The 25,163-nt window shown below is 38.5% G+C and overlaps 1 protein-coding gene across 9 annotated transcripts in view; it reads left to right on the plus strand.

Moving 5' to 3' along the window:
• The window catches only part of ANKS1B (ankyrin repeat and sterile alpha motif domain containing 1B), a 404,144-nt gene that overhangs the window by 332,739 nt on the left and 46,242 nt on the right, over nt 1-25,163 (plus strand). For all 9 annotated transcript variants that reach the window (XM_088532910.1, XM_088532909.1, XM_088532904.1 and 6 more), the window contains 2 exons: nt 19,740-19,847; nt 24,646-24,825. In XM_088532910.1, the coding sequence (XP_088389036.1) occupies nt 19,740-19,847; nt 24,646-24,825 (288 nt within the window). The remainder of the gene's footprint in view (nt 1-19,739; nt 19,848-24,645; nt 24,826-25,163) is intronic.

A 25,163-nucleotide genomic window follows, 5' to 3' on the forward strand; every position in this document is an offset into this window, starting at 1 on the left:
ACCAGATGATTCTTTAAAATAAGTCACTGCAGGATGAGTGATGTGCTTGCTTAAGTAAAATCATTAGCTCTGTTGTGTATCAGCTTTCATACCACACTCCTCGCCACAGTAAAAGCCTTGCAGCAGTGCAACATGACTAATAAGGGTCACATGCTTCTGGCACTCTCAACTTTCTCCCTGTGGAAAAATTAGTGTCTGCTGCAGAAGATCTGGATTGAGCAGTGTTGCAATTTGTGGAAGAAGATACCTTGGTGTACGTGTTGTTAAGGGTGTAGTCAACAGAGAAAGCACTAAGTCCAAGAAATCAGCCTTCCACCCAGCATGGAAGGTGGCAGAGTGGCATGATAGGCAGTTAAGCTTAAAATTTTTTCTGATCTCGTACCTCCTCTAATGAAATATTTTACTATTTTACAAGGATTGTTGTTTGATAACCCCTACTTGGGCAAAAAGTACATACCTCTATAAACTTTTTAGCGTTTGTGCTCAATAAATGCGATGTAATATAAGTAATAATAATCATTTTTTCACATGAAGTATTGGTCCATCAGAGAGTTAGGATTTTTATAAATATTGTAGTTAGTTTATGAGAACAAAGAGCAACACAAGAAAACAACATGGAAAACCTGATTTCAAAATTGCTGGCTGTGGACCACGTCTTATAGAGCCAGGACAGACTGCCCAAAGTGCTGACACTTCTTATGGGTCTTACTTATTTATACCATTCTAATTCTGGGGATGCAGCATGTAAGGCAAGGATGATTTTGCAAATAATGCATGGCATTGGGGTCTTAGGGGTATGACTTTCATTCCTATCAATGTCCCAGTTTTTATCTGTAGTCATAATCAAGCCCGTTAATCCAAGTGTGCTTAGTTTTTCCATTTGAAAAAAAAAAGAAAAGAAAAAGAAAATAGGAAAGAGAAAACAAGTTAACATTTTCTTTCACCTATGCATCTAGAGAAGCATATCCTCATATTGTTCAATGACTATACAGACACATGTTTTGAGCAGTATAAAATAAAGTGACCACATTGCAACAGAGAAAGTTGACTCTATACAGAATTAAAATCAAGCCATTAAAAATAGGTTTATAATCTGATGTTTATACCATGGTAAGTCTCACTAGAGTATAATAAAGCTCGACCGTATGCAATGTAGTATAGTGGATTGAATTTCATAATTGCTAATAATAAGTAATCCTTCTGTCTCGAGGGTACATAGAAGGTTGAAAGGCAGCCAAACTGTCACATTTTCATTGTGTCAGTCTCCTTGGCAGCTCTGTGGAAGCACCGTGATGGGGAGGGAGGGAGGTTGGACAAAGCCTGTGGATATGGTTGGCATTGCTGTCAGGTTCATAACTTAGAAGGGTCCACTAAAAGGTGGGTTCACAGAGGCACTTGTTGTGTGTCCTCCTGAGACACTCCAGCACGGTGTTCTTCTAACTCAGGGGGCTAAGCCTTTCACTGCTCTCTCCCTCTCTTAATTTCATCTGTGCGTTCTTCGCACAGGAATCTATTCTTACTCATTATGCTTCTACATAATTTGCATGAACACTGGAAGTATAGAAATGCAACGAGAGGAGAATAGACCCCTAAGCTTGGACTGTGTTTTCACTGAGCTAAATTCCTGTTCTACCATTCATAAGCTCTCACCATACAAAACCTGTGCTGCTGCTCTAAGATAAAATGTGTAGGTTTGGATTTCATTTTTCTAAGAAGCTGGATAATAGGCAGAGAAGTGATGCATAGAGCAGCATATCACAGCAGTTCTGTGTTATATTACTGTATTTGAAAGTAAAAGAGCAAGTCTTTTACTCTTCTTCATTTTACTTTAATCATTTTTTAGCGTGCTGTGAATTAAAACATACTGTGTCATGTAATTTTCTTCCTAAATCGCATTGTTCATCCCCATTTTTATTTATCTAGTAAAGCAGGAAATCATGTCTGAGTGCATGTACTTTGGAGCTGAAGAGCCTGAGGATCAAACTCACTTGATGTTCAGTTTACAGCCTTTTTTCATTTTATTTTGCTGGGCTCTGTCTCCCTTTGTACTTTACGTAGAGTGATAAAAATCCTGGATGCCTCAGACACAGGGACAAACAAAATTAGATACATCCTGTTCTCTTCTTTCCACTTGTTGGCATGATTCTTCTCAAGACCTGACCTACTTTATCTCCTTGTCTTCTCTTGCTCAACTAAAACACAGGTGTTCACAAAGCAGGCTGTAAATGTAGCCAATACAAGATCAAGATCAACTTCTGCTAGAAGTTGAGAGCAACCTCACCTTACCATACTGTGCCAGTACCTTTGTGGTTGAGATAACTTAATATGCAGCTATTGCTGACCACCAACACCACCGACCTGAGAAGGTCCTGGAGGGTCAGTGGGGAAGAGATATGTCAGGGCTGCAGATTGTCCTTGTCCTGCCTCAGATCTGGCTTTGTCATATGCACTCGATCAGTGGAAAGGGAGAAATCATGCTAATGGTAGCATCCTGTACACTTGAGTTGTAACAGAAGCCTCTAAGGAGCACATGCAGGGGGAAATATCAACAGACACTTTTATTTTCTCTCAGGTTTGCATACTTGAAAAATTCTAAATTTCTTCTCCTGGAGTGAACATTGGAGCACTTTCGTGATCCAGTGATGTGAAAAGCAGGGTGTTTGCTGAAAGGAAACTAAGTGCCATGCTCTTTTTGTCTTGGTGGCTACAATGTAAAAATTGTCAAGTTTGGAAATAAAAGCATTCTCCTAGATACAGTATACGAGTTGGCTGCAATTCTTAGTATCTGCAAGGCTTGCTTTCTAGCTTTTACTTGATAATAAAGATTCTTCAGGCAGTATTTGCAGTGGGGCTCAAGCACAAGCCTGAGCCCAAACTGCTCAAGCTTGTGGCAGATTATTACTGCCTGTAGAACTGGAAAATTCAGTTGTCCTCTAATTAGCCATTTTTAAAGATGATGAAAAGCTAGTCAACCTCAGGTCTTCAAATATCATGGAAAAAAAATAAGATGTGTGTTTTTTGCCTTTTTTTTCTAGATGATAATTTAAAGCTTTCTCTGCAGTCATGGGACTTGCACATTTTATTTCCTAAGGAAAGCTGAAATTCAGAAGTTTGTGGTGCTGGGAGGAAGACAGAGTTCTGTGAGACTCGTGATGAAATCACAAGACTGAGAAACAATGCAAAATCCTGCCATAGATGTGCCATTTCTGAAATGGCTATGGAAATAAAAAGTAATCTTAGTGGTTTTTTTCTAGTCCTGAATATAAGCAGCTGTGAGAATGAATATATTTTAGGACAGGTTTGCTGAATAAGAAAATAATACTTTTACACAGTCAGCTTTCACTCTAGCGTCTCATTTTAACTTTTCTGTTCTGCACTGCAGTGTAATCCCTATGTTATTGGAGGACAGCATGTCTAAGTGAGATGCTGGCTTCGTTGCAGGCAATGGTATTTTGCCATCAGCCTCAGGAAAACCAGGATCTCACCCTTGTTAACATCAAAAAATATTTGAAAAAGAATCCCACAGAGGAATTAGATCATTGTACACAGGTAATTTATGAAGTTGCAGAAAGGATTTTAAATGTTATCGAACTACGAATGTATGGGTGTTTGATCCATTACTACTCCTTGATAAGATTGTATTCAGTATATATTCTGAAATTAAAGCAAAACAAGGCATATCTGAGCCTTTGAGAACAAGGGGCCTTGGACCAAGAACATATGCGTAAATGTAGCCTGAAGGTAATGAGCTAGCTAAGGACCGACCACAAACAATTTCAACAGGGAATGTTATTGTGCAGCTCCAGATTTCCAGTCCCCTATTACTGCTGGCAAACGCAGAAGGTTTTTCAGTGAGCATTGCTGCCCTGGATAGGCACAAAGGTCCACAGCCTGAAGGAAAAAAAATCTCCTTGGAGGATATTGTTGTTAATATTTAAGTTAATGAAATGGGTGACCTATTGAATTATTTTTCTAACCATTTATACAACTTTAAAACGCATGAAAAATTCAATACTACTAACTTAGCAAAAATGATTTAAATGTTGTGTGTTCACTGAGTGCATAATCAGCTGCAGTATATAGATAACTTTTCGCTTTGCTGCACAGAGATTTAGCTGTCCAACTTTGAGCTAAGTTAAAATAATGATGTACATTTTCCCATTTAATTTTAGATACTATTTTTCAGTATATGGGTCAGCTCTTTAACTCAATCTTGCTTTACTTCTTGTTTCTAGAAGCTGTTTTAGATCTATGATCAAGTCTTCTTTCTTTAAAGTACTGTCCCATAAATGACTTTTTTTTATATCTAGAAATATGAAGATATCCACAGACCACTGTTGTCTTCTTGTAGTATGCACAACAAAAGTTGCATCTTCTTTTTTAAATAACTTATTTGTGCTAGTATGTTATTGATAAATCTCCGATTTTTTTTTTAATAATCTTGCAGGCATTATAGTGTTTAAAGGGCAAAAAGAAAGATTGTTTTCTTCTCATCTTATTTTCAGTTATAAGGTGTAATAAGTCATGGGGTTTTGCTGTCATTCGCTTATTTGCCTCCTCTATAGTTGAGCAATGTTTTTGCAGGCTAGCCTATGTCCAAGTTTTGCTTGAGAGGGGAGAGAGGAAAACCTACCTTGATTTTAAACTCAAAATAGGCAATATGAACTTCTTTAAGGGAGTCTGAATGAGTAATTTCTCAGTTGTACATCCCAGAGATATACTGGTAAGTTCTCATGCCAGTTTGCTCTCATTGGTGCAAATCAAATCCAGGACTGTTTTTTCCGACGTGTTGTGGGTAGGTCATCCCTAGTGCATTTCTCTCTCTTGCTTTCCATTCATATGCATGTATATGAACATGATAATTTATATCAAAATGCACGGGGTGCATGTATGTGTGCTTGTATGAAAACCCCACTTACACATTTTCACGTGCATCCTCCAAGATTTTGGAATCAAGTCCATGAATCATGGCAATTCGAGTTTCATTAGATATTCTGTTTCATGTCGTAAAACTGGCAGGTATTTTCGGAAGATACTTGTGAGTGATTATAGCCAGCTCTGGTCTTGTCCAGACCTCTCTGCACTTGGGTGGGAGGGAGATACAGAAATATATGGGAATCCCATTTGCCCTCAATTTAAATTTGTTGCAAGCGTTGGTAATACGTTTTGTTACTACAATCTCAAAGCAGGAAAAGTGGTCGGAGCTGGAAGCCTGAGCGGCTGTCTTGGCACAAAGAGAAGCCATATTCTAGGGATATATCGCTCAGCCTTTAGTCTTAACGGGAGGCATAAAGCAGTAGTGTGGTTTAGTAAATACTACCTGCTCCCCATCTCTGCTTTTAAATGACTTGCATGGGAAAGAGCTTAGGCTAGTTTAGGTTGTTGCCTTTTTGGTGTCTATTGAAAAATAATTCTACACAGATCTTGCGTGAGACACCCTTCATTGTGCTTGTCAATTGTTTCACAGCTTTACATGTATTTTAAATAAGAGAGCTGGACTGGGCTGCTTCAGCATTTAAATGAAGCCAAATTAGTATTCTGTCAGCAAGCAGAGGGGGTTTTTATACTAGAAAGGTGTAGGAGGGAGATGGATAATGACGGGTGAAACTTGCTGATACAAACACATGCCATGTTTTCTAAAAAATATGAAATTCTGAACCACTGAAGCTTGAACATTGCTAAGCTGACCCTAGATGATTTTAACCTATAAGCCAATTCTTGGAGTCTTACAAAATTTGTTACTAAAATAATACGGTGTTAGCATACAGGAGTAAATTTGGGTATTTGGAAGGGTTTTTTTTGTTTGTATTTTATGTTTTTTTTTTGTATTAGGATGCCATTAGACAATCAGAAAACGTCACCTAATGGGGATCTCACAGAGGTTTTAGTGGCTCAAAACATCAGAGGCATGATTTTAAAAATATGTAACAAAAGCCTATGTGCACAAAGGCATTTATTTCTTTAAAGCATTATTGAACTGCCATTCTGCGAAATGCTTCCTAATGATAAATATACATGTATACTTTCTCTACCTATTTCTTGTGCATTCCAATGAAGAGTTAAACAATCATATTAGGCCTGCAAGCATACAAAATCATCATAGGTCACATAAAGGCTGTTGGTGGCAGGACTCCTTGCAGCTCCGCTTGTGCAGAAGATTTCACTGTACAGACTATGAAAGAATAGAAATGTATGTGGGTGTTTGTTCTCTTCAGTTTCAACTGTTTCCAAGAGGTACAAAATAAGGACAGAGATTGCTGAAGAATGAGGCAATTTCTTTCTGCAAGCTGAAGCACTTGAGTAGTTATCTCATAAGAGACATATATAGTGGAAATTAAACATACATTCAAAATGTTTATTACACAGTTATTTCACTCCTTAAAAGGGGAGCAGATGCTTTTAAAACAACTCTGATTTTATTACTAATCCAAAACCTTCCTTTCCATTTTCCCCCGAGGCTTAAATGCCTCTAAACATTTTTACCTTATTTGTTTGTCAGCAGTTTTTGTTCATTCTTTGGTCTTTTCTCCTTGGCACCTCTGTCCTGGTCAGGGAGAACAAGGTCACAATGTATTTGCAAAGGTGGATTAAACTACTGAGCTGAGTGGGAGGCAGTGAAGAAATAAAGTGGACTTGGAGCAAAGCTACAAGGGGAAAAAGAATTTGGGGTCTGCTGAGATGAGAGCAAGGTGTGAAGAGAGAGAGTGAGAAGGTTGACAGAGGGGAGAGGAGGACGTGGAATCTGCAGAAAAGAAATAGGAAAATTATCTAAAGAGCCAGAATAGACCAAAAAAAAAGGACTCTGATTTATCACAAATGCCTTGTAGATATAACCTACTGGTATTCTTCAAACAGTTTACTGTAAAATGTAAATCCTCCAGTAGCTATTTCCCACCTGATTGTTACAGCAATGTATTTCCAAGTCCTGCTGTTCTTCTGTGTTATTTAGACTTCTCAAATTTCTGCTGCTCAGTTTATCTATCATAAGTTCCAAATTCCTATTTTTCCTTATCATGTCATCAGCTCACGTAACTGCAGTCAAGAAGGAGATTTAAAAACATTAACTGTTGTGTTTTAAATAAAAATGTAGTGCCTAGTAAAGTTAGAAATTGGTTCTAGCTTGTTCCTTGTCTTGTGTTCTCAGTTTCTGGTTTGCACCCACACTTGCAAACGCACGCCTTTCCCTTTGCTCACTCACCGCTGCTCTGGAGGAATTCTCCTGCTTTCAGTCGAATCGGAGTTTTGCACTGACCTGTAACTCGGTGGTTGGCATTGATCTTCCGTGACTACCGTGGGCTCTGAAGGTTGCATTGCTGGCTCTGCACAGCACCACCCGACTGATGGGGACAGCAGGACGTGGAAATGGGCACCGTAAACCTTTCCTGCTCTGCTACCCAGCTCCGTGACCCTGCAGCATCACAGCACCTGCTTCTGACGTGCAGCCCCTATGCTCGGGGCAGCCTGTTTTCCAAGCTAGAACATGGATTTTATTTCTAGGCTAACTATGGAGTGTCTGCTGTTTTCTTCAGAAGTGTTTGGTTGCAAAACCAAAGTCACTTTGTGTGTCGTTGCAAACCCCCAAGGCTGAAGAACCTGGAGAGCCCATTCCCGTGTTGTGGGCACGGCGCTTTCCTGCGAGCGCTGTGTTGGACTCTCCTCGTGTTGGCTCAGCCTCCCTAGCTCGCAGCAAGGCAGCAAACCACACTTGTCATGTCTCAGGGGGAGTATTAGCACTTGGTAAATTGCCCGGGATAGGTATTAATTCAAGCAAGATCAGCTCTATCTACCACGGACTAAGTTAGTCGGACCAAATTAGTGTGGAACCGCAGAGTGAGTTCCTAAGAGTTCAGAAATTGCCACCAGCTGAGTAAGCCTGTTGTATGTGATACAGCACAGAATATAACATTTCGAAGAAAAATGTTTTAACCTTTTCCCTAAGCATTGTTCATTCCTATTGCTGAAGTAACACCATCATTTACTTTCACTTGGGGGCAGATACTTGGTTTGCTTACACTGTTGAGCATCTATGACGAATCTACTTGCGAAAACAGGGGAACAGATCATAAATGGAAACTAGTTTACAATTCAAAAGTTTATATCACAGCCGAAGCAAGTAAGAGTTTAAATGTCATGGTTCTTGCAATAAACAAAAGCCCCTACAGTTTCTGCTTCCAGATAATCAAAATCCTAGAAGAATTAAAAAACAAACAGAAAACATGTATAAATCAGTAAATGAGTTTCTAAAACTATACTTAATAAACAGTAACTGAATTTAGGCTCAGAAAAAAAATGCTATTCTGTAGTGCATCTCAGAAATATATGTTAAGTCTAAATAAGTTGTGTGAACTTATCCCAAGTGGCCACATGTTAGAACACAGCAAATATGTTAGACTATTGTCCATTTGTCCTTAATAAAGGGTTTCATTTCTTGTTTGTCATTACTCATATAAATCTATTCTTTTGATTTATTAGTAATCACAGTTCATGTGGTAATTTGGTATAAAGTATTCATAAAGTGGTATAAAAATGGTATAAAGTAAGAGGTTTTTTGTGTTATACTGAGTTAATTTGATCTGTAGCACATGTTTGTGAAAAGATGTCAAAATTTATTTCATTTCACAGTAATATTTCTGATTAATATATCTAATACATTAATACTTATAAGTAAATATACATATAAATAAATATACATAAAAGGAAATCTTTCAATATTAGAATTTCAACCTCTGGCCAAATTAAAGATCTGCAACTTTTATCCCAAGCAAAGGCGGATTTTTATGGCACTATTTTTAATGCAAGTGTTGATTATTTAATATTGTGATAGCATTTGTTATGTAGAATTAAAATGATAGAGCATGATCTGGATAGCTTTTAAATGGTCTAAATCCAGGATTTAAGACTTGAGAGACTATCACAAGAGAGGTTGTTGCTGAAGAGCAGTACTGAGGGAGTGACCTGGGCAGCAGGAGTCAAGTTACTGTCTATGAAACTGAGCATTGGGCAACAGTATAACACAAAAAAGGGTACTGATATATGGATTTTTGTGACAAAAATGTGGGTAAAACACAGATTTCTTTTCCCTCTAATGGTCCCCTTTGTGCTTCATCTGGGATAATGTGCATACATGCAGGATTCTTTATGGCCAGCTAAGACAAATTTAGAGGAGAGCAATATTCAGGCAAAAAAAGTTTTGCAAAATTATATGTTTGCTATGATGGGATTTTAGATGGGAGCAGGAGATTTGCTGGGGAGATTTGTTTCTGCTCAGTTTGTACGTTAGAGATCGTGACCATGTCTTGGCTGGAAAACTTCTGACCAGACACCTAGTGTAATGAGCATGTTCCTTATGGAGAGAACATTGAGGTCATATGTATCTTTCTGCCAGCATGTAAGCGGATGTTTAAAGGAGATAATGATGAACTATTTTCATAAATCAATGAAGACAGATCAAGAGCTAGAGAAGAGAAAATTTAGGTTAAATATTCATAAACATAATTCAAGAAAAAGAATGGCTAATCATTGGATCAAGGATATTTGCTAAACTACAATATTTAGAATTATTAAAAGGTATGAGCAGGCCAGTGGAGAGGTTCTTGGCAATACTAGGAGTGGTTTGGGAATCGTTACAGACATGATTCAGGGCCTTTGGCTTCTTTTAGTGTCTCTGATCTGCAGTGAGTTGATGCCCAGGTCTGCTAAGTCAGTTTGATTTCATGCAGTGCAAAACTCTGCTCTTGTATTTCTCGCTGTAAAGTACCAAGAGCTGGGGTTACACCACTCGTATGAGGTGTGGGGAATGAACTTCTTAGCAGTGTCTTTCCTTCCTTCAACTTTATTGCATGGTCCAGATGAGCCTGCAGTAAAGAGCAAGAAAAGCAAAGCCTGAGCCATGGAGATTAGGTTTATCTTCTTTTTGAAGATTCCTTTGAAGAAACTTTCTTCTGTTTTCAGGAACTTCTGAGAAGGAGGAAAATATATATATATATATATATATATATATATAAAGAGAGAGAGCAGAGGTGAAGGAAACATGCTACATTGTCCTGCATTAACAGTCCTCGGTAGCCTTTCTCACAGAGAAAATTCAGGTAGACTTTATCGGAAGAAAGACTTTCCCATGATGATCCAACCACCAGCGGGTTTTCCCAGAATACTTCGTCAATAATCTATCTGCCGAAACCATGGAATTCACAAAGATACCTCAGCTCTTTAATTTTTAAAAAAATAACTTCAAGGAAAACAAGCTTGAGATAAGCAATTCTTTACTGTTTATTTCTTTTTTTCCTGTTAAGAAGAAGTTAACTCATCTTTTTTCACAACTATACAAAATCAGACTCCTGTTTGGAGAGCCCTTAAGTAGAGTTTGCCCACTTGCTTTGTTCTGGTTTGGCTACGTACAAATCATTTTCTTAGTAAAGTCAGACTAATGTTCAATGTTTAATGACGGAATCTGCATAAGAAGCCCTTACGATTTCAATTTATCTCAAATCACACAGACAATAACCTTTAATGCTGGAAAGTGTCAGGAAGCTTGAAGCCACGAGTGAAGACCTTGCTTGAGCGGTTGCTGGAGGAGTGTTCTTGCCGCTTTGTGTGTATCCTTTCGTAACCCCTTTCTGATGGTGTTCCTTCCTGCTCGCACCTCCAGGCATAAAAGAAAGGGGTATTTTGAGAAATGCTTTGCTGTCCCCTTGCCGCCCCCGGTGGAGTTAATCCAGCTGTCCTGCTGTGCTCATAGAGCCTGTTCTGTGCCACCCACTGAGCTTCCTCCTCGCAGATTAAGAGTCAAAGTACAGCGTGATGCCCGCTCTGCCTCTGATGTCTGATTCCAGTTTGCCGTGATGGTCATTGCCTTTTTTAAGATAGCAATAGTGTTGCTGCAGTTGTGATAATATAAAGGGTATAAATCAAGCAAGGATCTGAGGGAGAGCTAATGGCTTTTTTTAAAGCCACATGATGTAGAGTTGGAAAAAAAAAAAGGCCTGACAAGCCATGTCACAATCCAAACTGAATGTAGGTTAGACAAATTTTTTCTTATCTTAAATTAATTATATGAATCAATTAGGCTACTTGAAATAAATGGATAAATAGCTTCAGTGGAGATGTTTTGGTTGCTTTTACATTTGTTGCTCCAGTGAAGACTTTTTTAATGTGGTATTTGTTCCTTTGGACTTTGGCTTGAAGGATGAGACTGGTGAAACCGTAGAGGATTTTGAAATCTTGAAAGATTTTCTTCCAGAATCTGTAGTAAATTGTTTTAAGGAGTTTATGCAAAGATGCCCAATTGGGATGGCATAGGACAACTGGGGAAATAGGACTGATGGAGGGTTTTTTTATTATTATTATACTAAAAATACATACCATACTATAATGGATATATATAGGTATATATCAACATATATAGGTATATATCAACGTATATATATAGGTATATATCAACAATGATTGAGAGACTCTTCTATATCATGTCTTATATGTAGCTACCTATTTCCTGTAAACAATTAAATTGGAGATTTTGAAAGAAGGGCACATCCTGGTCAGATTAACACAAGGTAGACAACAACAGAGCAAATGGCTCCTATACAAGTACATCACAGAATGTCACTTGCTTCATCCAGTGTACCAATTGTTGTCAGAAAAAAACTGTATGGCCAACTCTTAACAGCCGCTGTGCAGTAGAATGAATCCACAGTGATGACAGATCAAAGACAGAAACACTCAGCTATGAGGGGGGAAAAAAAAGAAGATCTTTTTCATTAGATGGCTACCCTGTCTCTGACAGGTTCACTTTAGTCCTCAAGGGGAAAATGATGAAAAACCTTTAAAAGACGAAGTGGAAAACTAAATTTAGTAACTACGGAATACTAAAAAGCAGAGGTTGATATAACATTGTTGCTGTTAAAGCATTGGCTTTAGGGCTCTTTACAGACGTTTTGATGCTTGGTGCCCTCTTCTTTCAGGTGGCCCAGCAAGTGAGAGGCAGTGATTTTTCCATAATAGCTGCGTTTCATGTTGGACTTAGGCGGCTCGACTTATAGGGCAGTTTGCCTGCCCTTTGGTATCAGGATGGTTTACGTCCTTAGGGCTCTGCTATCATTTCATTAGTGGTGTATTGACCTTGCCCATGATGGCTCTTGTATCAAAAGTTTTAAATGCTTTTCATGTTTTTAGCCTTGCGATGCTTTTACTGCTCTTTCCTAAAAAAAAAGAAAGAAAAAAAAAGTGGGTAAATATTAATGCTAGCTGTAGGGCAATACACAATCAAGTCTGCAACTCAGGCACATTTACTGTTACCAGTGTGAATTCAAGAATATATCTGACAACTTGTAAACTCAATACATTTTGAGTAAACATAACAGCATTTTTTTCTGATACTTGGTCCAGTCTGTCCTGTCCAGTATTTGGCTTGCCTGTATCGTGTCCACATGCCTTTTGCAGCAGCTGTGTATCTACACAATGTTGATGTTACAAAAATGTACAGAAGGGCCTGCACTGAATTTGAGCATTAGAAGATATTTAGTACTACCTTACAGCTTTCATGTTTTTTACATAAATTGCTTGATGTAGATAATACATAATGAATTTTCAATTCTTATATAATAATGTCTGTGTAGTTAACTGATATTATTTTGATATTATAGACTTTGCCTTTTACTGGCTGTATTTGTTATAAATATAAACTAAAGTAATATGCATTTTATGCATGGTTATTTGCTTATTTGGATATTCAGAGACAGTGTTTGTCACTATAAGTTACTAGCAAACTTGAGTAAAATACCTACTTAGTTAGAATATAAGTGTCCATTCCTCAAAAAGATTAGAAATCTTCCCTTCCCTTCCCTTCCCTTCCCTTCCCTTCCCTTCCCTTCCCTTCCCTTCCCTTCCCTTTCCCCTTTCCCTTCCCCCTTCCCTTTCCCCTTTTTCCTTTCCCTTTCTTTCTTAATTAATTAAATCCATAAGAAAATCGAATCAAGATCAGAAAAAGGATCTATTTCACAGCTGTTAGTTTTTTCTACAGAGATTTGTATTATATCTCCTCGATCTCTTTACACTAGCTAGACTGCATCCTTACACACAGATTAGGTTGCTTTGCTGATAATAACATTTTTAAGAGAGATAAATAAGTGATTAGCTCATTATGAAATGTGTTGTAGTACCAATAACTTTCATTATAATTGATCTGCTGTGTAAGTAATTCTGCAAAATATAATAGAATAACATACTGGCATCACAATTGCTCTCTGGCAGGGCTGTATGACTAACATGGAAGACCTGGGACTAGCCAGGAATAGTATCTCTGACCACACACGTGTGGTCTCCGTGACCACACATTTTCCAAAACGGAGTTGAACTAGGAAGAATTGCTGTTTCTATTTCAGCATAAATGCAGACATGTAAGTCACTAGTGGAGGAAACAGTCCGACGAGTCATTCATCTAGGAGTGTATTTGGGGAGTCTATTCCACCTTTGTAACTGTCCAATATTTTTTCCACGTGTAGCCTTTGAAAATGCAAGTAATATATATATTAACTTCATGTTCAGATCTACTTAATGGCTTATGTGTATCATATTTTCAGCATTGTCACTTAGGAAAAATGAGACCAATGATTATTTTAATACTCTTTGTGTACATAATAGACTTTAGGATTGCTGCTTTACATTTTGTGGACCTCATATATAATAAAAAATTGCTCCTGTGTAATAATTGTGATTATATCTAGGGCTTATAAAACCATTAAACTGAGATATTTTTAAAAGGCCATGGATTTAACTTCATTTTTAATTAAACATTTCTTTTTAAAAAGTGGTTCATCATGTAGCCTGAGACACATCCTCAGGAGAGGAGTATCATTATTGGCCAGGTCAATTTAATTGTATTTTCTTGACTTTTATAACAAAAAATTAAATTAATATTTTTCAGATGAGATATTAAAGATTACCAGTTACAAAGACAAAAATCACTATTATTTTATCTTTAATGGAACAAAAAGTATTAGCACTAGATATTTGCAAATACCCAATTCTTATATTAATGAGTAGTTTGAAAACAGTTTAGTGGCAAAATGATTTGTTCGGTGAAGTCAGAGCAAAAATTTGATAATAGCACCAAATGCTATCCAGAGGATCCTGCAAAAAAAAATCATCCTGTCTCCTGAGCCTGAATCTGTTTCAGGATAATTTTTTATCACTGTAGCAACACTTATCCCGGGGCAAGCTAATTTCCAGCAGTGCCGCTCAGATGAGAATGACACCCATACTTTGACTTTTGGTCTTTGGTGTCTCCATAGTTGCAGATCTGCAAATAAATTATATGTGTTTAGGAGGAAAAGTCAGTTCCTCGTGTTCAACATATAGAAACAGGACTTATTAAGCAACCATCTGTCTTTGTGAAATGCTGTCACCAAGACAACTGACATCTGTTTCCAGTTGGCTAATTAATTCAGGGGGATAATGACACATATTTCATATCATTTATAGTCCCTTACAAGTCTCTTCGTTTGCATAAAAAAAAATTACTTCCATTGCAATTGTGCAAAACAGGGAAGTCTTAACAGCTACCGGGACTGCAACAGCTCTGATCTTGAGAGTGCCTTGGAGCCTCCTTTTTTCATGTGCCTGCACTTTGCTGGCCCTTCAAAGCTGTAAAGGAAACTCCCAGCACCATTAAAAAATGGCAAAGGTTAATGATAATTTTGGCTCACAGCTTTAGGATTGGAAGAAATCAGTCAGCAGTTGACTGACAAAGACAATAAATTATCCCAGTGTGAAAAATGTGGCTGAAGATGAACATAGCTCGGACTGGATATTTCTTCTGCTGCCTGAGAGGGAAGAAGAGGCAGGAGAGGTGCAGATCATGCCTTTTCCCAGTCACTTTACAGCTGGCACCAACCCCAGAGGGCCTGTAGCCTTTGCAGAGGACAAATTTACCAAAACAACTTGGCAAACAAGGGTGAGGCTGCACCTGGACTATTGTGTGCAGTTCTGGACTCCCCAGTACAATAAGGACCCCTCTTCTAGAGAGGGTCCACGGGAGAGCTACAAAGATAATTAAGGGACTGGAACATCTATTTTATGAGGAAAGACTAAGCAAACCAGGCCTCTTCAGTCTAAAGAAGAGAAGATTGAGGGAGGATCATATCAACATGTATAAATACCTAAGGGAAGGATGTAAGTAGGATTGGGCCAAACTTCTGCATGGTGTTCAGATATAGAACAAGGGGTAATGGGTACAAATTGAAACACAGGAAGATTCATCTGCCTATTAGGAAGAACATCTTTACTATTGGGATGACAGAGCCCTGGAATAGGCTGCCAGAGAGTTAGTGGAGTTTCCTTCCTTGGAGATCTTCAGAATCCACCTGGATACGACTCTGAGCCTTGTGCTCTAGGTGACCCTGCTGGAGCAAACGGGTTGGACAACATGATCTCTAGAGGTCCCTTCCAACCTTAACCGTTCTGTGAGTTTGTGATTCGGTGCAGCACCCCACAACAAGCTCCAGCTCAGCTGCAGTAGTTGGGCACTGGTTTATTTTATCAGTTCTGCAGCTTAATGATAGTAGTCCCTATTGTGAAAATTTAGTGACTCTGACATATTTACCTTTCAAAACACACTATTATTGCACCATGTAATGGAGGTCTTGGTCAGCATTATTTTTTTTTGTAAACTTCTGATTAGAGTTATATATGCTAACAAGCCTGGCTTGCTTCCTTTTCTCAGGCAGAGCAGCATTCTTCTTTTACTAATGTCTTTGCCAGACCCTGTTGATATGCCTTGAGTCTGGGATTCAATGTCAAAGGTTGTTTAAAAAACGCTGCTGGATATAACTATTTTATTTTTAAATGTAGTTTTGCATTTTTTGATTAAATATACAAAGTTATATTGATCTGAGAGCTCTAGCAACTCCGAAGAGACCTAAGGATTTAAGGAGCTCAGTTTTTCCTTAGTTTAAGTAACTGTCAATCTACCACATAAAACTGGAGTTATATGGATAAGATCTGTCAAAGTCTGCACTTTTTTTGCACATTTTGAAATCTTTAATTAAACTAACTGCGACAGCCAGGTGACTGGTTGCTCTGAACTAGCTTCATAGGGATTCTTGATGCTATCATGTTTTAAGGAGTACTTTGTGGAGGAAAAATGGTAAAAATGAATGTGTTCTTTATTCACCATTCCAGAGTAGATAGGAGTTTCTTCTAAGATAATCGGCAGTAAAATGATTAATAAAATAGCATTGTATTTACCTAGTGTTCTGGGCGACAAAAGTAGAAAAATCACACCTTGTTGGTTCCTAGGTACCTGCTTTTCCTCTTAGCCCTAAATGTTACGGTCATTTCCTAAATAAATGAAGCTTAAATTCTAGAGCGTCTTGTACTGCCACTAGAGAATTACTAGTGCTGTTCTCATGTCTCTCTAGATTTCCACTCCGTAGCTAGGTCTTAGCATCTGACTGTCCATGTGTGATTACCTAGTCCTTGCATTGCTGTGGTGTTAATTCTGCCCCACATGGTAACCTCTCAGATACTCCAAAACAAAAGGAGTCAATATCTTGAAATGTAGTAACCTTTAAAAAGATTTGAATAATTATAAAAATATAGTGTCAAATCAAATTATTCAGTCAGAAGAAAAGACCAGACAGAAGGTTATTGCAGAAATAATGCTTAGCTTTAGATGGAATAACTTGTGCATTCCAGCATCTGCACATATGTAGTCATTGGGGAGTTACTGGAATACATGTGTTTGGTTTTTAAAACATCTGTCAACTCAGTTAAAAAATCTAAATGCAAAATGTTACGTCGGTTACATTTGTGAATTTCTTATATTTCCTGGTGGAATCTCGTTTTGTATACTAATCATTGGAGAATATGAAGATAAAAATAGGATTAAATCTGTGTGCGTGTGTTAACTTTGTACAAACGACTTGCCCCATTCTCCTTTAATAATTGCATTACAGTATAAGCAAGTTATGCCTATTCAAAATATGATATGGGGCTGCTTTATTTTCTCTCAGATATCACACTGCCAGTGAAGAAAGAGGCATATCATGTACAGCTGCTTTTGTCCTGGTAATGAAATACAGGCTGTGCAGAACCTTAAGCTACTGTAATGGTTTCATGACATGATCTCACTGATTTCTGCAGGCATGCTGCAAAACTCTCAGTGTCTTGTAGAAAGTAGTCTACAAACTACCTGACCAAATGCGTTGCTGCATAGCACTTAGGTGCATTGTATTGTTCACTATTACCAGGTTTCACTATAACCTGGGGTAGAAAATATTCATGGAGAACTAACTTGCAGGCTAAATAAGTGCAAGACTAGTAGTTATTTGATATGCAACATGAAGCTGTTCCTAAGATTCTGTCATAGGCAATGTTACCAATGCACACCATTGACCTGTATTTGTGATATTTGACATTTTTGATAAATACTGTCAAGGATAATCCATCACAGAACAAGTTTTTAGAGTTTCAGGAAGTTTGTTAAAGTCTTATCATTCAAATATAGAAGTGTTTCAGAAAATAATATTTTATTTTTCCAAGTTGAATAAGAAGTTGCCTAAGTAGTTAGAGAGTCTATTTTCAGAAGAATACAAGCTGCCTTCGTTAACATATGTAATATGCTGTCCGGATGAGTAAATAGATCTGCCTGTTGGCTAAGGACCATATGTTTCTGTAGGATGCATCTTTAAATCCCTACCAGTTCAAATTTGGAGTGATCACCATTTTAGTGGAAGAACAAAATGTGGAATAACCTTAGCAGTATTGATGATGTTAAAGATCTGTGTAGTTTCCAAACGGAGCACAGTTTTTAAATAATATAACCGTGCAGACCTTTCTCCTGATCTCTCAAGTGCTACATCCCACAAGACACCTATCCTTTTCTCTGATGTTATTCAGTAGCTTTGTATGAATTCCTTTGTCTGGGTTTGATATGGCTAATAAGGCATTCAAAGCACTGAGGACCTCAGAAAGGCTGGAGAACTGTGAATTGACTTAAAAATCTCTGGGTAAATGCTTTTGATGACAGGAAAGCATTATAAAAGAAACTGGTCCATGGAAGTGCATTACTGCCGTCAAGCTTAAAGCAGTTCTAGCTCCTTGAGGTGTTTCATGTAGCCAAATACCAGCGTAATCCCTGTGCTCTTCTCCTTAACATTCAGTGTAAACTGAATACATAACTAGGTGTCTCTTGCATGCCCCCAGCACTCCTGCATATGCTGTGCTACCTCAACTGGCCTAATACCTCTGCAGATTTATACAAATACAAGAAGACAGGAAAGGCTTGTGGGACTCTGCAGCTTGACTTTGCCATCCATCTGCATGGTCCTTGCAACCCTCTTGGGGAAAGGCTTTCATCGCTCTCATGTCATTGCCCATCACTTTATAGACAAAGGTCAACAGGGTATTCTTAGTGTTCAACAATATCGGGTAGTGCAGAGAAGTCCGGCAGAGTGAGTGTGAACACCGTTCACCCGCTCATGAGTTCAGCACCAGAGCCCTAACTGCATGTTGCCACCCTGAGATACTGGATCAAAGAAACTGTGTCTGGGAATAGTTTCTTTAATTTGCTTATTTGTTGAATACTACTTTTTAGTGGTATTGCTCAAATTGAGATAGCCGATCACTTAAGAGGCAGCATCTTTGGGTTTTGGGGGACTATTGCTTGTAGGTTGAGTGAGAAATTCCTCTCGACTGAAGGCTGTTGACACACAGTGGTCCTAAATACAGCGGGAGCTACTATAGTGAGAGCAAATGGAGACAAGTGTGATGTTTAAAACCATATACAGGCTGTAAGAATTATGTGAGGATCCTGCTGTTCGCAGAGCAGAGGCTTGCTACTATGCTCGAGTGCTGCTTCACAATTTGAAGCAGTTGTAGTGGTTAATGATATCAGAATGTGTTTTTGTTTTCCTATGCTAATGGTCAGGTCTCCAACTTTCTCCTTCTTCTCTTTCTGTTTTTATGAGGGAAGTGGTGCTCTTGGATGAGTAGGAATATGAAAGAATATAAAGGAGGAGTATTGTGATAAATTTGTAAAGCTTGCTTAGCAATGTTTTGGGAGTTTGAACAGATGCAAGGTATTTGAGCCAGCCTGCTGATGGTAATATCTATGGGCTAGCAAGATTTGTCAGCATACCTGGTAAAAGTAGTAGACTGCCAGGGCAAATTCTGGGGGATATGTCTATCTTGTGTTTCTAACATGTACACAAGTCTGCATTATAATGGTAACTGTGCACATAGTCCAGAGATTGCCTTCGAAAGGCATCATGTATGGGTTTTAAATAATAATATCTTATATTCATTTTGCAGCTTGATTTCTCCCTTCTCTAACCACCAGCTGACTGTTCCTCACTGTGATCCCTAATGTCAGCATCCTTCCCATCCTTGTGAATCTCTTTAATCCTAATCACCCACTTTTTGCCTGCATGTCTCCATTTTCTTCTCCAATCTCCCCGTTCTCCTCTGCTGCTTTCTCTGTTTCATTTTCCTATCCTCCTCACTCATTTGTGAACCTTTTTTTTTCTTTTCCTGCTTTGCTTTTTTCTCAATTCTAAAGAATTCTTCTTCTGTTCGATCTTCCTCTCACTTCCTCTGCTCTGTTTGCCTTGCACTGCTCCATCTTACCTGTGTAGTAACTATGTTAAAAGGTTCAAAGGAAAAAAAAGGTTCCTTTCTGAAAGTAATGAGTATAATGAGTGTAATGTACTCTTCTTAACCAGATATTTGTGTTCCTTTCTCAGGTCTTAAAAATTAGCTTGATTGGCCATCGGAAGCGCGTTCTGGCCTCCTTGGGAGACAGACTCCACGAAGATCCCCCTCAGAAGCCACCTCGCTCAATAACCCTCAGGGTGAGTCCCCATGGAAATCTCTTGACACTTCTTGACAAGTAAGGCTCATGTGAAAAAGAACAGCCGCTGAGAGCAGGACTCAGCTCCTCTCACTTCAGACTCTGTCGGTGAGGATATCTTCAGCTGACCTGCTCCTTCACAGCTCCCTGGGTAGTCAGTGGACTGACATTTTTACTGTTTGATTCATCTGACCCGTTAAACTAGCTCAGAAGTAGGTGTCAGCAAGCTGCCTGTCTGCATTTGTCCATAGGAATCCCAGCTCCTGTGGCTAGCATGGTGAAAGAAGAGTTCCATCTCCCTTACACCTTTTCAAGACACTTACTTTGCAGACTTTGTGCTTTGTGTGGAGAGCCTCTTGAGCTGTATCAGAAGTTGCCAGTCATTTTTATTTTTCATTAATATTCCTTTTTTCAGAGCCATTGTTATAGTTTCTCTGGGAGTTTTCCACATTTGCTCAGTTTTAATCTCCTGTCATTACCCCAACTTCCCTTAGTTTCTCTGTTCCAAAATTTGTACTCCTTGCTGTCCATTACCATGTTGTAGTCTGATAACCCATTCTTACAGTGTTCTCTCCAAGGTTGCTTATATCATCAACACTTCTTATTTTGCTAGTTTAGGTCAGATCTTTTGTTTTTGATTGGATTTGATTGTTTTCTTGGGGCTGTTTTTTGGACTGGAATCTCATTTGTGGCTGGACTTCCAAATCTGCCAGGTCAAGGTGCACTCACAAAAGTCGATTTCCTAGTGGAAAGAGAAATAGAGAAAGACAGAATGGGAGGCTGGTTTTTATGACCTTATTTTTACATACACTTAGGATTTCTGTGACCCACCTCTTTTCATCCTGCTTGTGCTCAAATGCCACATAATGTAGACATGTCCAAACATTTCAGACCTGCCCCTCAAAAAGCAATGTATTTGTAATGTCATGTTGAAAAAAAAGTGTCACAAGCCTGTGACATCATTTTGCAAGGGATATTGCATAAATATATGGATATTTTTTCTGTATTTTATATTTGGATGTATTAGATGAATGGTCTCCTGGTACACAGCTGGTGTTAAAATACTCCCAGGAAAGAGGAATAATTTGCCAACTTTTTGAAAGTCACACATTTTTGCTCAATGGTTTCAGTGCCACAGACAGGGGAATTAGTTCTTCTTCAGCAGGTGGGAAAGTTTCCACTGCCTATTTGCTGGTTAGCATTGTATATTCCCATCTAATAGCGAGGAGAAACCTGGATGTCCTCCATCTGTAGTCAAAATGATAAAAAGTAGTCTGCCACTCCACAGCTAGAACTACTGATGCTGGCAACCGCGAGATGTTATTCATCACTTCATACTGCTGAAGTCTTCACAGGGAATCCAAAAGGAAAGGACATGAGTTTGGATTAAGGTTTTCTTTCTCGTCCACTGCTGCAATGCCATTTTCACACAGAGCAAGGACATAGTCTTAACTCTGTAGTTTGCAATATTTTTTAGTCTGAAAATTGATTTAAATATAATAAAATATCTGCTGCTTCTAGAAGATACATCTAGTAGAAAAGACCGCTCATTGTCTGAAGATTATGCCTTTATGATGCCAAGGTCAGTCTAGGGAAGGCTAACTTTTCATTCTTTCCCACTATTATTATATTAGCTTTTAAGTTATGTCAAAGGGAAAATGGTTAAATATTGTGGAAGGCTAACAAGTAAATACCAAGTAGATCATTTCCCCAGTAACTCTGTACTTAAAACCCCTCTATAATTTCAAGGTCACATACTCAGAAGTTAGAAAATGCTGGATCTCACGTTACCTATGAAGTCTTAACTTTCTTCCTTCTTTAATGCTAACTAACCATAAGATGATACCAAATACATGACAGCCTGCTGCACAGACATCCTTATCTGGACTGTAGATTTTTTCATGGAATGGGAAAGTGGTTATAGAATGAGGAAGAGAAGAGCAGGAAGGATGAGAGAAGGTCTCATTAACGATTAAAGGAATAACTGCAGCAAGAAAAATGCAGATTTGTGTCTGCTTTTGCCACAAAGCTCTTGGATACTGCTTGACAAGTTATTTAAGTAAATGCCTCACAAACAGGCGCTAATTGTATGTTACAGACATTCTGTATATATGAGTGGAGTCTGGGCTCTGATTTATGCAAGTGCCAAGCACACAGTACTGCAAATTAGATCAGTAGAAGCTGAGTTTTGAATGCACATACTTGGAAAAAACGACAATAGATACTGTAATTGGACATCTGAAGTGATGGGTGTTTTTTAACCTTCTTGTACGTGTCTTAGTTCTCTAGCACCAAAGTGCTGATTATAAAGCCTCAGAATTCATAGGGTGTTGTGAAAATAAATTGTTTAAAGTTCACAAAGCACTGAAGTCCAAACACAAGTATCATCCAAAAAATGATATTAAACATGCTGTCCTCAGAGCAGGATTTGACGAGTCTAGGGTAAAGGTTTGGAGCCACAAAATGAGGTGAGAATAAAATACTGACTACATGATAAGTAATGATAACACAATGCTGAATATATGACAATATGCTGCATAGCTGAGGATCCATCTGTGCTGCGAATGACTTCTTTGAGAAAATAGCATACAATCATACAATTAAATACCGTACCATAATGCAGAGGCACAATAATTCTTGTGCTTCCTAACTCTGTAATTTTTGCCTCTATAACCTTACTAATAGCCTTCTAACGTGGCTTTTTGAGTGAATTTCCCCTATTACGTACTTTGAAAAAAAAACATGAAAAACTGGATAAAAGCTGGAATCTTTATATCCATTGCAGTCATCTGTCACCTAGATACACTGTAGATGCCTGTATTGGTACTAACGGAGTGAATCATGACGCATGTAAGGAAGAAGTCCTGTTACATACCTGGCTGGCAGGAATCATTAGGAGGGAAGTCATCTGGCTCTGCTGTACTCAGGTTACCATCAGTGTGGAGGTGTGTGAGGCACATGGAAGAACTGGGGACGCAATTTGGAGATGATGTCTCACCAAACCTTCTGCATGTGTGCAGACTGCAGCTTTTCAGCAGTTTTTAACTGGGCCAAATGTAGGTGGATTTTCATGAAGGAAGGGAAAAGTGTATTCCTCAGAGGATAGCACTCCTTACTTTGCCCTGGGGAATGTCAAGTACTTGTCTCAAATCATAGGGAAGCTAGAGAACTGAAAAACAAATATCTGTGGTTTAAAATGTGATAAACTGCATATTTGTTGCTAATTTTAATCAACACAGAAAATATAAACCCACTGTTGTGTTTGCAAAGAATAATGTCATGGACATATAAATATTTTAATATCACATACTGTTATCACACAAATACATACAGAATCTTGCAACTTTTACTTCCATTAGGAAGAGATTACAACTCTCTGGTTTCTTCTACTGGTCATGTTTCTTAGTAACATGGAGTAAAGTACCTTGATGTTTTTTTAGAAATAAGTTTAGTTCAATAAAATCATGCATGAAATACCAGCTTTAATACAGGACCCTCCCCACACCCCAGGGCAGATCTTTGCTTCCTCTTATTGTGGTGTTAATGCCTTGAGGACCCTTCCTGTTCTTCAGCATTAAAATGCAGTATTAGAGCAATAGCTTGTTTAGACAAGCTCTGCTCTGCCCAAACCTGCTGGTGGGTATGTTCTCTGCTCCAAAGAATTTCAAATCAGAGAAATCTCTCATGCTAGCGAAGTTGAGCCCAGTAGTCTAGATGGTGGCAGAAGAATGTATACAGCCACACAGCTGCTATGGCAGTGTTTTACAGTCCGTGCAGCCTGTCTGGGCAGTGCACAGGATACTATAGCTTGGCTCCTGCAGATTGTATGGTATGAGCGAAAAGGGGTATCTCCAAACATACAGTGGCTGTCTATCACTAATGTGGTAGCAATGCTAGTAAAATGTACCATCAGGAGGACATATATTTCTCCTTACATAGAATTTTTTTTTTTTGCTGGTATTTGCGTGTTGTTTGATCCAAGGACATGGTTCAGCATTAATTATAAGAAAAAGCTGGTTAAGTATTAGCTCTTGGGTGCTTTCAGTTATGCTAGGATCTGATATTAGATATGATTCTGATATCCAGTAATTCAAGTTAAAAGTATGTTCTCCCAGACCGATAAAAATTGCAAAGTGTCTATATTTTGTAGATTTTCATTCATTTCTTCTTTCCAGCAAGAAATGTTGCTGGAGTTCAAATCACTTTGAAATCACTTTGACTGCTCAAAGCTGCTGCAGCGAAGTAGTGAGGAAGTAGTGCATCTTATAAATAGCATAGTCCTAAATCATGACTTTATTTGGGCATTGACAAGAAGTAACTCACTGCTGTATCTCTCCAGTAGCCCTAGAGAGAGGAATATGTTACACAGTGAAGCTTTGGGGAAATAATTTGCCTCTAGTTCGCATAAATAGTAACATATTTTTTCTTCCATGGGGTCTCTGCACATTAGGTAGAACAATTTTGGGGAAAAAAAAATAGTTTTCTGACTGTTGTCTATCATCTCTCTGCTCACATGCACAAGAAAAAGAGAAGTATCTCCTTGCATCAGCTTTCTCCCTGTTCACGTACAAATTATGTAGGGAGGTTACAAGAAGAAAAAAAGGGGTGACATTGCTAGGTACAGTTGTAAAAAGAAACTTGCTTTATCTATATCTATAAAGTTCACTCACAGTAACCTCCACTTCAAGAACTTGCTTTTTGTTTGTTTTAGCATGAATCATTCAAATACACTTTTAAGTCTGTATTTTGAAGTCAGCAGTATGCCGTTCTTATGCTCTGTTTTCCTCCTTACTATCCAGGAACCCAGTGGTAACCACACTCCTCCTCAGTTGTCTCCATCACTTAGCCAAAGCACTTTCACTACTGGTGGCTCCCTGGACGTTCCCCACATTATCATGCAGGGCGATGCAAGGAGAAGAAGAAATGAAAACTACTTTGATGACATTCCCCGGTCAAAGCTGGAGAGGCAGATGGCACAGGTATAGTCGAAAGCTATCATTTAAAGGCTACGCAGTGCTGCAGTTTACAGATTTACTTCTAGCCACAGCCATATATTAAGCCTGAATTATATAATGGGAAGAGTAACAGCTTTTTTCCAAATATGTTTCAGTTGTGTATGTGCCACATGGAGTAAGCTGGTGTGCAGAGATACTCATGAGGGGTAGTGTCACTGGCAGGACTGGTGACCACTGCATTTATTAATGGAGGGGGTCAGCATTCTGCTAAGCTTTGTCATCTGGGGATATGTCTGAGTGTTTTTTAGTAAAAAAGGCTTTAACTGTGCAACAACTTATTGGAAAATCACAACAGTGCTAAA

Source organism: Tinamus guttatus, unplaced genomic scaffold (assembly GCF_059628265.1).
Source record: "Tinamus guttatus ecotype Peru unplaced genomic scaffold, ASM5962826v1 Tinamus_guttatus_pri_ptg000472l, whole genome shotgun sequence".
Taxonomy (NCBI): domain Eukaryota; kingdom Metazoa; phylum Chordata; class Aves; order Tinamiformes; family Tinamidae; genus Tinamus; species Tinamus guttatus.